The sequence below is a fragment of the Patella vulgata genome, chromosome 6, assembly GCF_932274485.2.
Source record: "Patella vulgata chromosome 6, xgPatVulg1.2, whole genome shotgun sequence".
In the NCBI taxonomy this organism is placed as follows: Eukaryota; Metazoa; Mollusca; class Gastropoda; family Patellidae; genus Patella; species Patella vulgata.
Window position 1 is genome coordinate 65,417,647 of NC_065884.2, and position 16,826 is coordinate 65,434,472.

General features: G+C 35.5%; 1 protein-coding gene across 1 annotated transcript in view; it reads right to left on the bottom strand.

The window, feature by feature from the left end:
- Window positions 1-2,462: 2,462 nt before the first annotated feature.
- Window positions 2,463-16,826, bottom strand: part of LOC126823322 (peripheral-type benzodiazepine receptor-associated protein 1) — a 220,852-nt gene continuing 206,488 nt past the window's right edge. The window contains exons 14-19 of the mRNA XM_050552083.2: window positions 14,808-14,957; window positions 7,731-7,777; window positions 5,490-5,672; window positions 4,379-4,454; window positions 3,401-3,529; window positions 2,463-2,518 (exon numbers count right to left, since the gene is read on the bottom strand). Of these exons, the coding sequence (XP_050408040.2) occupies window positions 2,463-2,518; window positions 3,401-3,529; window positions 4,379-4,454; window positions 5,490-5,672; window positions 7,731-7,777; window positions 14,808-14,957 (641 nt within the window). The remainder of the gene's footprint in view (window positions 2,519-3,400; window positions 3,530-4,378; window positions 4,455-5,489; window positions 5,673-7,730; window positions 7,778-14,807; window positions 14,958-16,826) is intronic.

Below are 16,826 nucleotides of genomic sequence, written 5' to 3' on the forward strand. Positions count from 1 at the left end.
ATTGTTTAAAATCACCCAAAATCATCTAATTTGTAAGTGTGTCCAGTTTAAAGCTGACTGATTAATTTTGATAATGAGTGTAGAATTTACAAGTGTTTAATTTCCTACCACTTTTCAAAAATTAAACATTACACATCAATAATCAATTGGGTTGTTTATTTTTTAACAGTGATCGAGAAATTAAACGGTTGTAAATTAGACAAGATTAAATGATACCCTGGCTACAATGCAACATCCTACTTTTCTGGCTGTCCAGGTAAAATTTTCCTCATAGCACACTGTATGGCGTATGCCCGTCTTCATTAGCCTAGTCAGAGCAGAACTGTAGGACGTTAAACCCCATTTCACTTAACACAAGGTACAATTTTATGGATACACAATTACTGGGTTTAATACTAAGTGAATGATACAGGTAAGTGAATAATAAGCAAATATATACAGAATATGCAACAAATAAGAATCAAATACAATTAAAGCTTAACACCTTTGATTAGAGGGCCTTCACTTAATATTAAACTCAGTAATTGTGTATCCATAAAATTGTACCTTGTGTTAATATGTTCGTGGGCGTAATTATTATATCAAATACGGTAGGAACGACTCATTCACAGCTTTATGTTAACCTAATTTTCATATAACTGATGCCTATAATTATACATGCAATCAAATTAGGTCTCGTTTCTCATAGTGGTAATAACCGTTTCTAATACAGACTGAATGAATTTCTATATGCTGAGTTAACAAATCCTAAGTTTCACATGAGAAACCAAGGCCATGAATGCTCTTCGAAAAATTATGAATCCCCTGGAATCTTTATTCAGAACTGTTAAATTTCATGCTATTTTTATAATATGTTTTTTTTTTTCATTCTAAAGAATCACCCACAAATCATGGCTCCAGATTTTAAAGTTTTGAAATATTAAGTAAAGAACAACAAAATATGGCTCACAGCCTATCACAAGGTTAATTATCAACATGTCGAAGTTCTTACCTTTGCCTACAAGGATAGTACATTGAGCATCTTTTGATGAATGGCCACTTTTGGTAACACAACGAACACACACTCTATGTAACTGAAAAATACAATAAAATCCCAAATAGATTGCATACCATAGAAGAGAGAGAGAGAGAGATGGTGTTATTTCGGGACTAACATATGGTTTAATTTTATTTCAATAATTCGCTTGCGCGTAGGTGTCTTTTACAGTGGGAGGAAACAGGAGGACCTAGAGAAAACCCATGAGGTTGGACAGGCATCCCTAGTCCTTGTCAAGTACAACCACGGATTCGAAACCACGCCAGTTAACTCAATGACAGGCCTCGTGATATAGCGCGTACGTGCTAACTATTCGCCCATCCAACCCCCCTCTCCATGGAAACACAATAATTATTTAATCCAACAAATGCATAATTAGCTGCTATAATAGGCTGATGTGTGTGCACCAAGTTATGTAAAGATCTGTTTCAGAAACTTAACAAAACTGAAAACTACTCTGGGCTTCAAATGTATCTGGCTGTGTTTTACAGCTAAATTCTTCAAAAACCTAATTTTATGACATATAAATTGACTGAAAGGTAAGTTGCTCAATAGGTCATTTTCACTGCTAGTCGGCCAAGACCGGAAAATATTACTGAAGTGTGAGCTCAAGTTTTAATACTACTCGAAACATAACTAACAGATCTTTAGCCTGTCAATTTCACAGCTAGTCAGCCAAGACTGGTAAATATTAATGAAATGTGAGCTCTGATTTGAACAGTTTTAGAAATATAACTAATAGATTTCCTTTATCTGTGATATCACCCTAGGTCAAAGCAGACTTTAAGCCCAACAAACGATGGAACCAGACTTTGATTCAGAAACTGGAAGAGTTCTGGCCCCATTTCCACAAAACATTCTCAGGCTTCAGTTAAGAATTTAATCAAAATTGTTTGCCTTATTTTAACTAAAACAGAGCCCCTTTATAAAACTTTTATTGTTTTAATGTTATCAAATACATCAATAAAAAACTATATGCAAAGTTTTGTGTTTCTGGATCAAAGATATTTCTAATAAACAGTAATTGAAAGTTGCATAATTTCTAAGAATCAGGGCCTGACTGGGATGGAATGATGGACAGATTTGGCCTGTTTCAATATCCCTCCCCTCAGCTCTGGTTTAAAAAGAATCCAAACTAACCTGTTTCATGTCTATATTTTCTACAAGTGCTTTAGTTCTTTCATTTCCTCGTACACTGGATTTTAATTTACCATCAACGTAAACTTGATAACATTGTACCTCCGTGTTAGATCCTCCATCAGGTGGTTTCCAACTTATATAAATACCATTGGATAATTGACGATCTAATGATAAAGCTCTAGGATACGCTACATCTGAAATAAAACAACTTAAATAAATACCACTGGATAATTGATGATTTAACAACAACCCGCTAGGATAAGCTACATCTGAAATAAAAATTTAATTAAATACCATTGGATAATTGACGATCCAACGACAACGCTCTAGGATACGCTACATCTGAAATAAATACCACTGGATATTTGACGATATAGCGACAATGCGCTAGGATAAGAGAGAGAAATGGGGTTTAACGTCCACTAGACAAAAACTAGGCTAGGTCATTTCAGGACTAACATATGGATCAATTTTATTTCAATAATTTGCTCACGAGTAGGGGTCTTTAGCAGTGGGAGGAAACCGGAGGACCCAGAGAAAAACCACATGGTTGAACAGGCGACCCTACTCCTCGTCACGTACAACCGGGGAATCGAAACCATGCCAGTTGACTCAATGACAGACCTCATGATACAGCACGCATGTGCTAGCCATTCGGCCATCCAACCCCTGCCCCTCGAAATAAATATAGCTGATTTACATCTAACAATAGCTTGTAGTTATAATGCATACAATCTATTCAGTGTATGTGCATGGCGCAATTTGTCGCATTTCTGGCGAACCGACGAATCTGATATATTTAAGTATTGAGAATTATGTGTATGAAATTTGTGTTCTGTTGTTATCTCTGTAGCCATCAAATAATAACATGTATGTAAATGGCGTTCGGTGTCCTGATGTATATGTAGGAAATATTAAATCACAAATGAATGGTATTATTTGATGTTCACAGATATAACAACAGAACGCAAATTTCAAACACATTTACATTTACTGGAATATGTCTTTAATTGTGACTTGAAATATTCTAAGTTCCTCTAAGATCTTTTTTGCTGAAGGAAGAGTGTTCTATAGGTTTATCACGTGATAAGTGAAGGTCAGGTTCTAAAAATCTGAGACATTGTAGTTGAAGGTTTTTCTAGGCCAACACCACCTGACTACTGCGGCCATGACGATAATAACAATTAATTGATCGATGTCAAATTATTTTTAAGATTTCCGTACCTGGTTCCTTTATTGAACTTTCATATTCATCAAATTCTTCTTTCAGTCGATTTAAGTTTCCATCATCGACAACTGGTGCCGTAGAATGGGCCATCGCCATAGCAGCATGAAAATCGGCAAGATGATCACCTAAATAGAAATTCAAAATTGTTATGCCAGGGGGATACACAATGCAGTATGTTATGAGGAAAGTTTGCAAGGTCAGCAGCACTACAACCTAACCTTTGAAGGTTTGACAAGACGTGTGCAATAATTTCAACCACCGTACTGTTTGTTCGAAGCTAAGTCTCGCTCCTCCATTTTTAGCTTAAATCAAAATATGGCTGAACTGTTCTAATCTATTTAATATCGGATAAATCTGATGCCATCGGGAGTTGATTATGGCCTGGATAAGTTAATTAATGTCTAATTAATAATTTAGAAAACATTTCAGGCCTAAAGAAATGAAATGAAATGAAATGGGGTTTAACGTCCTACTGTTTTGCTCCAAACTGGGCTAATGAAGACGGGCATACGCCATACAGTGTGCTATGAGGGAAATTTTGCCCGGACAGCGGCACTACGGCCTACTCTTATATCGAATTCCAACTGTCAAGGGATCTTTTACGTGCACGCCAATGTGTACACGGGACCTCGGTTTTTCGTCTCATCCGAATGACTAGACAGCTGTCCTTGTCAGGCCCTCTGTCCTGCATCACTGACAAGGGGAAACCACGCCGGAAAATCGAGATAAACTTTCTCGGCCAATGTAGGGATCGAACACCCGACCTCCAGGCTAGCGAGCCAGAGGCCTAAAGAAAGACCTGCAATAGGCAGATTTAGCTCTCGGATAATGTATGTTAAAGTTGGCATTTTACTCACTGAGACATTGTGACTTTCTCTATCTTATTGTTAAATCAGACATTCACTAGCCTATAAATCATGTCCATGGATCGAAGACATATATAACGCTTCTCCAAAAATAAAATCGTAACTTACTGTCAACTTGTTCAATGAAGTTGGATGGCACCAAACCTTTCCTTCCATCAACAAGTTCCCCTTCATAAAAACCATCCTAAAATATATAAAATATATCATAATCTAGAAAATCACTAAAGATAAAATATTCGAAAAAATAGTTTTTCTGTTTGAGAAATTCTAGAAAATAATTGATCATGTCAATGTGTGTGCATGTACCAGAAGTTTGTAGGCATTAGTTCGGGAACTGATCATGTGTTTAGTAAATTAAATAAAATGGGGTTTAACGTCCTACTGTTCTGCTCCAACTAGGCTAATGAAGACGGGCATACGACATAGAGTGTGCTATGAGGGAAATTTTGCCCGGTCGGCGGCGCTATGGCTTACTCTTATATTGAATTCCAACTTCCAAGGGATCTTTTACGTTCATGTCAATGTGTACAAAGGACCTTGGTTTTCCATCCAATCCGAATGACTATACATTGTCCTTAGTCCTGCACCACTGACAAGGGGCACTTTCTCGACCAACACCGGGATCAAATCTCTGACCTACAGGCTAGTGAGTCAATGTCTTACTCACTGAGCCACCAGGGCTCCAATCGGAATGGGAGTCTTGTGTACATGTTTTCACCAAATTTTACGTAGGCCTGCTTGGTCAGATAACGAAATTACTGTATGAGAGATTGTTTGCTTCCAAATTCATAGTGTAATTTCATATGGATGGGAAAACATTTTGAATATTTTATATTTCAAAAAATCCAAAGCAAAACTTTAATAATTGTTCCTGAAGAACTAAATTGAAATTGATGTGGGCTTACTATTGTTTAATTCTCTGTGAAATTATATTGAATTATAAGGTCTGTCATTGAGTCAACTGCCATGATTTTGATTCCCCGAATGTACGTGACCAGGAGTAGGGTTGCCTGTACACCTCAAGGGTTTTCTCCAGATCCTCTGTTTTTCTCCAACTGCTAAAGACCCCTACGTGCAAGTGAATTATTGAAATAAAATTGAACCATATGTTAGTCCCAAAATGACCTAGTTTGTGTCAAGTGGACATTCAGCCCTGTTGCCCCATCTCTCACTCTCTCTCAAAATTAACGTCAGGACAAAACCCGACATATGTACATACCTCATCCATTTCCCCAAACACAAGAACATAATCCCCAGCATTAAGGGGTAGTTCTGAATCTGGAGTTTCATTAGGTGACTGTGTGTAGGGATCATAATCATATTTGGCAACATAAACATAAATTTGTCCTTTCTTTGACAAGGAAGAGATGCGGCTGTCACTCAAAGCGATTTCTTGTGGATTCTGTAATTACAAAATACAAGAATTAGTTTTTAACGTGCATAATGATTTTTACACAAAAAAAGCTTTAACTAACAGGATTAAAGATACTTGTACATTATGTAAGATTTAGATAACGAGCTGACCATTTTTGCTATAATGGCTCGAAAATAGATAATGTAAATGAAAATATTGAAAATTTCATTCAAATTACTTTATTCTGAGTCAAGTTATCACCGTTTGTAGTTTTGACAAGATGTGTGCATAATTAAGATAACATTTCAGGCCTAAAGAAAGACCTGCAATAGGCAGATTTAGCTTTTGCACAATGTATGTTTAAGCCCAAAGAAAGACCTGCAATAGGCAGATTTAGCACTTGGATAATGAATGTCTAAATGTTTAATTAGTTTGGAAAAATCATTTTAAAGTTCCATATTAAAAATTTGTTTACAAAACTATCACAATGCCAAATGAATTATTTTAATTAATTTTGCTTTTTGGTCCCATCTGAGCAACTAGGGACACCATTTTTTGTCAGCCATTACTGTTCCCCGTTTCGCTTGAAAAATCTCTTATGATAAATTGTTTGTCATCACAAATAAATGATTTTTAGGTATTTTTATCTATTTTCTGTGGGGGCAGTCTCTATGGTTGTTTCCAGCTCCCTGCTTCGCTTGTTAAATATCATAAAATAAATTGTTTTTAGCTGCAAATATATGATTGATGCATAGTTTGTATATATTTTTTGTGGAGGGGGGGGGTCTCCATGGTTATATATTTATGAATTTAGGATATCAACTGTCAAGGAAATATACATTTTAAAAATTAAGAAAAGGAAAAAATGTTGCTTTATAAACGAAACACGTTGAGAATCTAAAAATCCATCAGTTAAAAAATATCATAAAATCTGATTTATTCTTGGGGAGTAAAAAAAGAATATTTCACAACCAAAGGCAATAAAAAAACTTAAAATAGATGTAAATTTCGTCATTATCCAAATGTCAATCACGGTAACGAAATATTGATGGTATTTTAATATGGTATTTACGTCAAGGATAGCCAAAATAGAATATGTATATTGATAAATAATACGCAGAAATTGTGTCAACCATTATCATATATCTAACATGCACAATCAATCAGCACATTTTTGAAATTTATAAACTCGATCAGACTAAATGTAATTCAACCATTTTGTGGGATATTCCAAATGTCAAATAGATTTATTGTAACCGGTCATTGGGAGTTGGCTTGCCTTGACATCTAATATTAGAAATAAAACTCCACGGTTGCGTCAAAAACTGGGGGTTTGAGGGCAGAATGGTCTAACGTTTGCACTTTAGATCATAAGGTCTGTTACTTAGTCAAGTAGCGTGGTTTTGATTCTTCGCTTGTACGTGACAAAATGAAATGAATTGAAATGGGGTTTAATGTGCTACTGTTCTGCTCCTAAACTGGGCTAATGAAGACGGGCATACGCCATACAGTGTGCTATGAGAGAAATTTTGCCCGGGCAGCGGCTCTACGGCCTACTCGTATATCGAATTCCAACTGCCAAGGGATCTTTTACGTGCACGCCAATGTGTACACGGGCCCTCGGTTTTTCGTACCATCCGAACGACTAGACAGCTGTCCTTGTCAGGCCCTCCGTCCTGCATCACTGACAAGGGGAAAACCACGCTGGAAAATCTGGATGAACTTTCTAGGCCAATGCAGGGATCGAACACCCGACCTCCAGGCTAGCGAGCCAGCGTCTTACCCACTTAGCCACGTGATCCCATGTACGTGACAATGACTGTCTACAAAAAATAGTTGGATGGCCGAATGGTCTATGGTGTTCACTTTAGATCACAAGGTCTGTAATTGAGTCAACTGGAGTGGTTTCGAATCCCCGGTTGTACGTGACAAGGATTAGGGTTGCCTGTCCAACCTCATGGGTTTTTCTCCGGGTCCTCCGGTTTCCTCCCACTGCTAACGACCCCTACGTGCAAGTGAATTATTAAACCATATGTTAGTCTCTCTCTCTCTCTCTCTCTCTCTCTCTCTCTCTCTCTCTCACAACAAATATCCTAACTTGCCTACCTTCATCTCTTTATTACTTTCCATTCCCGAATCTTCTTTCTCCGTTTCTGAAACACAACAACATGAACAACATTTAGATCGTTTACTTTTCGATTTCTTCTTTTTACTAACTCTAGTTATCTTCTCTTGCTGGTTCACGAAATCCTCACAGGAATCACGCTTAATATCAGCCATCATGAAATCATCTAGATCTATTCTATCTTTCAACAAAACCCCAAATCACGTTCCCATCAAACTTTTGACACAACTGCACATCAAATATGTGTCGAAGGACTACAATAGTTATGATAATGAGGCCATTTTCACAGCAAGTGACAGCTAACAGAAATAACCTAAATACGATTCGCTCACACAGGGCTCAGACTATTAGAACATTGTAAATCTGGATCAAAAGTTACATACTTATATTATAATTATAATAATCACACAGATATTAGTCAAATGTTTATAAATTACCATAATTATGCTTAATTTACCAACAGTAATTATGGTAAAGGCCAGACATAATTGTAACTGTTGGTGCTGGTGGGTAATGATTCATTTAAAACATGTAAGTCATGTGACCAAAACAAACATGCGATTTAGAAAGATAAATTTTTAAAATTTAACGCTACTATATTTTATTAATGGTAATTATGGTAAAGGCCAGACGTAATTGTAATTGTTGGTGCTGGCGGGTAATGATTCATTTAAAGCAGTCATATGACCAAAACAAACACGCGAATTAGAAAGATAAATTTTTAAAATTTAACAATACATAGATAGAACTCAATGACTATCAAATACCGCTCGGGTTCTTCAATGGTTCAAAAGAGTGTATTCCAAGTGCAAGTGAGTGGAATGCGGCAGGGATACACTCGCGTGAACCATTGAATAACTCGAGCGGTATTCAATGGTCATCGAGTTATGTTTTTATTCTATAACTACATGTAAATCTCAAAATACACTGTACTATCCAGATTATCAACAAAAAAAAAACATCACCAATAATGTTAAAATTCACAGTGTTGTAAAATTCTAATACTTCTTCTTGGCTCCATGGCTCTGGTAATTTTTTTTTAAATCAAGTTTTACTGAAAGGTCCACTCAACACAAACTAGGTTATTTCGGGACTAACACATGGTTTAATTTTATTTCAATAATTCGCTTGCGCATAGGGGTCTTAAGCAGTTGGGGGAAACCGGAGGACCCGGAGAAAACCCACTAGGTTGCACAGGCGACCCTACTCCTTGTCACGTACAACCGGGGATTCAAAACCACGCTAGTTGACTCAATGACAGGTCTTATGATAAAACGCGCTCGTGCTAAACATTTGGCCATCCAACACCCTACCAGAGGGAGAAGCAATGAAGACGGCTACTATCTAGACGCCATCATTAAACCGCTACACTTAATTCATAATTTGGAACAGAAATTTGCTTCCATTACAGCAGTGTTAAGTGGGATCAGCTCTAATCAAACGAAACATTGTGAGGATTATGGCTAAATGGCTAGTATTAGAAACCTGCAGGGCAAAAACACGGATTTAACAATTCACAGTGTTGTAAAATTCTAATACTTCTTCTTGGCTCCATGGCTCTGGTAATTTTTTTTTAAATCAAGTTTTACTGAAAGGTCCACTCAACACAAACTAGGTTATTTCGGGACTAACACATGGTTTAATTTTATTTCAATAATTCGCTTGCGCATAGGGGTCTTTAGCAGTTGGGGGAAACCGGAGGACCCGGAGAAAACCCACTAGGTTGCACAGGCGACCCTACTCCTTGTCACGTACAACCGGGGATTCAAAACCACGCTAGTTGACTCAATGACAGGTCTTATGATAAAACGCGCTCGTGCTAACCATTTGGCCATCCAACACCCTACCAGAGGGAGAAGCAATGAAGACGGCTACTATCTAGACGCCATCATTAAACCGCCACACTTAATTCATAATTTGGAACAGAAATTTGCTTCCATTACAGCAGTGTTAAGTGGGATCAGCTCTAATCAAACGAAACACTGTGAGGATTATGGCTAAATGGCTAGTATTAGAAACCTGCAGGGCAAAAACACGGATTTAACAATTTTTAACTCATCTATATAGTGTTCTTATTACTTAATGCAAGATTAAGAACAAAAAAAAATATGTTTTATTTTTTGAAAAAATGACAGACAAAAACAGACATTTTTGTTTACAATTTAAATAGGAAATATTTTTTTTATATGGTTGACATTTTCAAATATAGCCTCAGACTGAAGTGCTTTTTGTTGCCATAAATGCAGTGCAAACACTTGCCTTATTTGGCAGTAAAAAGATCAATATATGTACTTTATAGATGGCTGCTTTATTGTACAAGTTCTATTTTAGATGCACAATAAGCTGTTCGTGACTTTTTCATCTTGATAAACAGTTCATATTCCTCTTTTAACTGCTTTTTTATTCGTAAAATATTATCTTTGATGAAATTTCCCTGAATGTAACTTAAATTTATAATCAATTGTTTTTGATTAGTTTCTTGTTTTTTTATGCCTACAGTTTTATTTACATTTGGGCGACTGTGGAACTCGTTGACATTAATTAAAAAAAAGAGTCGAATCCCTTCCTATTTTTCAAGACGTATGAATCTATTCTTCAGGGTCTAAATTTACAAATGAAATTAAATGGAGTTTAATGTCCTACTGTTCTGCTCCGACTGGGCTAATGAATACTGGCATACGCCGTACAGTGTGCTATGAGGTAAATTTTGCCCGGGCAGTGGCACTATGGCACTATCGAATTCCAACTGTCAAGGGATCTTTTCCGTACATGCCAGTCTATACACAGGACCTCGGTTTTCATCCCATCTAAATGACTAGACAGCTGTCCTTGTCAGGTCCTCCGTCCTGCACCACTGACAAGGGGGAAACCTCGCCCGAAACCATACAAATACATGACTGGTACTGATATTCGAATGTTCAATTATTAGGATTATTATTGGCTATTAGGATCCAGGTTTTTCATCCCATCCGAATGACTATATGTTGTTCCTTGCCAGGCCCTCCGTTCCGCACCACTAACAAGGAGGAACCACATCGGAAAATCCTGAAGAAATTTCTCGGCCAACACAGGGAGCTCCAGGATAATGACCCAATGACTATATGTTGTTCCTTGCCAGGCCCTTCGTCCTGCACCACTAACAAAGAGGAACCAAGTCAAAAAATCCTGATGAAATTTCTCGGCCAACACAGGGAGCTCCAGGATAGTGACCCAATATCTTACTCACTGAGCCACTGTGACTCCCATTAATCTTGGATAAATAATTTAATATATTATCTCATGAAACTCCAGATTTAATTCAGACAATCTGATTAAAATACAAATCTATATTTTGTTTCGTTTTTTTTATACTTTCGATGGCCTACACTAAAACCATTGTAGACAAAATACCTGATAGAGAATATGACGTCAATTTGTTTATGTTTTTCAATCTTTCCTAATGATTCGGGATTTTATTTTGATCAAATTATAAATAGTCTTTCCCTTTGAAATTTACTATAATGTGGTAGGCAAGTAAAAAATTACTATCTCAAAAAAAGACTTGGAAAATCTATTGAGTGTAAACACATCCTAACTTTCAGGAGCCAGAAATGTCATCAAGGAGACGGACTTGATAATGAATTACACATGGAAGTAAAACATCACAAAAGACAAACATCGCATCTTCACAAGACTTAAACAGAACTCGTAATCTATCAATATTTCTCATGACAGTCGAAATGGTTTTGCTATTAGTCGTCGGTATGTTTCTGCAGAATTAACAAAGCCGAGTTAAGTGTTGACAATTTGATAAATGGGTATTTTGCCGTCAACACAATTCTTAACAAAATATCCAAAACCATTTTTATGTTCATTGTCAAATGTTCGAATGATAAACTAAAAGTTGTTCATCACTGTCCTAACTTTTACTGGTTACCACAATTTTTGCTGCAATTTATTTTTGTTACTTGGATAAAATAATTAGATCAAAATGTCAAATCATGGCAACGAAATTAAAAAAAAAAAATTATTTGTGCAAAATATTTTAATCATAGCAAAATTTTTTCTACTGGAATATGGTATAAATCTTCCCTGTTTAAAATCGTTTTTTACTTGTGAAATTGATTTTCTAAAAAAGAATTCAGATAGAAAAATAAACAAATAATCTACGAGTTCTGAGTTCTGGGATACCAGGCTCCAAGTTCACAAAACATTCTCAGACTTAAGTTAAAGAATTTACCCAGAATTGTTCGCCTTATTTTAACTAAAATAAGGTTCTTTATAAAACTTTTGTTGTTTAAATGTATCAAATACATCAATAAGAAAGTATGTTCAAAGTTTTGTGTTTCTGGATCAAAGATATTTCTTATAAACAGTGACTGAAAGTTGAGTAAATTCTTAACTAAAGTCTGAAAAATACTTCGTGAATTCTGGGCCAAATGTAATCCTGGAGTTCAATAGTCTTTTGGAATCAGTTGCAGGATGGAGGGTCTGACAAGGACAACTGTCTAGTAGTTTGGATGGGACAAAAAACCTGAAGTCTCATGTGAAAACATTTGCATGCACGTAAAAGATCCCTCGGCAGTTTGAATTTGAGTAGCTTCACTGACAAGGAGGAACCTGACAAGGAGGAACCACGCCTGAAAATCTTGATGAACTTTCTCGGCAAATGCAGAGATCGAACACTCCTACCTCCAGGCTAGCAAGCCAGCGTCTTACCCACTTAGCCACCCTGACCCCCACTAGCTTTAGGCACCTGTAGTAAATTGTCTTATTGACAAAATGATGAAATGTGCAAATACGTAATTAACTCTAACCTTAAAGGGGCATTATGGAAGATTAGATAAAGAGCTGGCAGATCTAACTCTTAAGAGTTAAAAACTAGATAATTAATGTAAAGGGAATATGCTGAACCGAGATATTAGCGATTGAATTTTAGGCCTAGCCTCCATCATCATTACTAAAGTCGGTACGATAAAAAACATAGTCTCAATTATCCATTTTTGGATTAAATCATCAATGAGCGTTGTGCAGCAAATTGGTTCAAATCCAGTGAAAATCCGACATATAAGATGGCATCGAGTGTTGATTAATGTCTTTTCATGTTGATTAATGACTAATTAATAGGTTATATATACTATTTCAGGCCTAAAGAAAGACCTGCTGAGTCAGATTTAGCTCTTGCATAATGTATGTTTAACTGAAAAGGTCAAAATATCTAAACTTTTTTAGCTTATAAAAATTTGTTTAAATATAAGCAGCGGCGGACTGGCCACGTTGTCAGCTTGCCCAATGGCAAGTGGGCCCCTGGGGAAGTGGACCCCCTTCGACATTAGACAATATATTTAAAATATAAATTATCAAAAAATATAAAGAAAACAAAATCGGGAAAATTCTAATTACATCTTTTTGTTTCCACTTCTATATTTTTTTAAAATTTAATTTATTCATTTTGAAAATTTAATTTATTCATTTTGAAAATTTAATTTATTCATTTTGAAAATTTAATTTATTCATTTTGAAAATTTTGAAAATTTAATTTATTCATTTTGAAAATTTAATTTATTCATTTTGAAAATTTAATTTATTCATTTTGAAAATTTTTATTCATTCATTTTGAAAATTTTGAAAATTTAATTTATTCATTTTGAAAATTTAATTTATTCATTTTGAAAATTTAATTTATTCGTTTGGAAAATTTAATTTATTCATTTTGAAAATTTAATTTATTCATTTTGAAAATTAAATGATAAAATTGTATTGGTGGGTGGGCCCCCTTGGTCTCCTGGCAACCAATATTTTCAGACCCAGTCCACCACTGAATATAAGCATCTATAACATCCAGCTGTAGTATCGAGCAATATCCCTTTAACCTGGTCCCGATTGTTTGACGATGTGGGACAAGATCATATTACTAAACTAATCAAAAAGATCAGGACTCATTATTATATAATATCAAAATAGGCATCCATCTTCTTTATATGATGGTTTCCTAATATGGCTGCTCGTAATCAATTCCTGGAGTAAAAAAATCTTGTAAGTTAATTACAGCACAGCCAATAAGAGCACAACAGTCTGTTATATTTAGAATACAAAATGGAAGATGAAGACAGAAATAACGCAAAATGTGCATGGAAAATAAATTAAATAATAAGGCATGCTAATTTAAGAACAAAGCAGTTAGAAATATACCGAATAATGGATAATACACAGAATTATGTGCAAGTCTATTCATCCAGACATATCGTACTAAAATAGCTAATATATAACATTATAGCTATATGACGCATAAATACAAATATGTCCAATATCTTTTCAAATTTTTAGCACGATCCTAATTTTCTAAAATATATTAAAAAGTGTTGGTACACATAAAATCTATAAATATAATGCAATATTTCCAATATTTTTTTCAAAAGAATGACAATTTTTAGCACAATCCCAATACGCTAAAATATATCTATAGAATACAATTATTGTTTATTCCTATTTGTTAAGGCCAGCTCAATTTTCGTCAAGGTTTGGCGAGATTGTAGGTAAGGGTTCGGGTGAGCAGTGGGGCTAGGTCCAGGGTTAGGGTTGGGATTAGCACCAGCCTTGTTTACACCTCATGACCTATGACAAAAAATTGAGCTGGCCTTATTATTTAGCACTAACCCATAATTTTGGGTTAGATCTAATTGATAATGCCAACTTCAAGTTTAGTCAAAGGTCATGAGATGTAAACAATGCTAGCACTCATCCCAACCGGATCCCTGAATCTAGCCCTAATGCTTACCCTTACCCTAACCCTAAATATCACCAACAATCATGTGCCTTAACCTTATTTACATCTCAACGATCTTGTCGAAAATTAAGCTGGCCTTAAAAAATAGATTTAGCCATAATTTTGTGATGCCTTACGAAACCTTTAATACGTGATAAATCTGAGAATAGACTTACAAAAACAAAAATTAATGTTAATGGTGAAACTGAAAAGGAAAAAGAAATTCGAAAATAAATCTGATAGAAAACGAAAGAGTTAAATAAGAAAACAAAAGTGAGAACAAAAGTGAGTTATTAAAAGCACACCCAATCACCTTCTAAACCACTGCCACCATCATCATCCGATTCCGATACGGCAAGTTCTTTTAATTTTTTGCCTATTTCATACAATTCTGGATCATCACAGTCGCTTTTATTTGGGGAGCTGTTATTACAGCCGTCCGTTTCCTCTTCTTCTGCAAAGCCTGATTAGAAAAAAATTTGTAAAGATACTAAATGATCCCTGAGGCTATTTGAACACATATTAATGAATGAAATGAAATGAGGTTTAATACCCTACTGTTCTGCTCCTACTGGGCTAATGAAAATAGATTATTAATCAATATTGAAAGCAGATATGTTGAAAAGATATGATGAAAATGATGCCAATAGATGCAGTTGTTAAGGACAGCTAGAATTTCAGATGTGAAGTTGTTATTTAAGTCTAGGGTTGTTAACATGTGTTTCAATTTTATTTGAATAATTCACTTGCGCATAGGTTTCTTTACCTGTGGCAGGAAACTGGAAGACCTGGACAAAACACATGAGGTTGCACAGACGACCCTACTCCTCGTCACGTACAAGCGTAGAATCAAAACCACACCACTTGACTTAATTACAGACCTTATGATCTAATGTGCACACGTTCAACCATTTGGCCACCGAATCCCCTTTGATTGGCCCCGAGTTCACAAAGCATTCTCAGACTTAAGTTAAGAATTTACTCAACTTTCAATCAATGTGTATGAGAAATATCTTTGATCCAGAAACACAAAACTTTTCACATAGTTTCTTATTGGTGTATGTAATACATTAAAACAACAAAAGTTTTATAAAGCGAACAATTTTGAGTAAATTTTTAACTTAGGTCCGAGAATGCTTGGTGAACTCGGGTCAGGGTTGATATTAAAACTCCAGCTACAACTATACTGATATATAGCAGACATATTTTGACTCCCTTGATTTAGCTTCACGTCAGTTTTCTATCAAGTCTGAATGTAAGCATACTCTTAAAATGCTGTTCCGTTTACCCAGAAAACTTGAATAGAAACTGTTTCACTTTCGTGACAGAAAAACAATCCAAATGTTCCATTTAATTTCCTTTAACAAACAATTATATCAATAACAACACCTTTCAAAGACATTAAGGAAAATCAAAAAAAGCTGACACAAATCTTGCCTGGAGAAACCGCCTACGATATTTGTACTACAATTTAAAATACAGTAATTACATGGTTCTTACCAATACTTAGTAAAAGGAATGAATCTTTCTGAAATAAAGAGAGTTGAAAGAACAAAATTTTTCTTAAAGCTAGCACTGACGCCTTCTGAGTTTCGAAGATTGTAAACACAAAAATTATCCAAGATAAAAACAACTCTTACCCTTTACCTCTTGTCCTGTCAGAAAACATAAATATTATCAAGGGATCTCTAAAGCATGCTGACATCTCCTGATTAACGATTTGGGAAGCCCAAACCTTATCCAAGACAAAAACAACTCTTAACTTCATGCACCATCAGAAAATATAAATATTATCAAGCAAGGAAAATGAGCCATCTATGTCTTTGTTTTAAGTACAACATTTTCCCTAAAGCAAGCCAACATCTCCTGACTAGAGATTTCGGAAGCCCAAACCTTATCCAAGACAAAAACAACTCTTACCCTTGGAAAAGGAGCCAAAACAACCATTTCCCTAAGCAAGCCAACATCTCAAAGAGTTTTGAATTCGGAAACCCAAACTTTATCCAAGATAAAAACAACTCTTACCCTTTACCTCTTGTCCCACCTGCATATTATCAAGGGATTGAAAAAAGGAGACGTCTAGATGTCTTTGTTTCAAGAACAAAAGAGTTGGTATGTAACAGTTGGACACCAGAACAGATGTCCCTTGCTATAGGTGTTAATTGATGAGCTTGTTAAACTGGCAGGTAAATGAACCAAATGTAGGTACAAATGTTTTATGAGTTAATCAACTGTATCAAGGTAAACTCCCTACAGGTAAATAAACCATTTTTCAAAACTATATCAATGATTTCATAAATTTTCAGTACCGGTGCGAATTTATAACCCCATC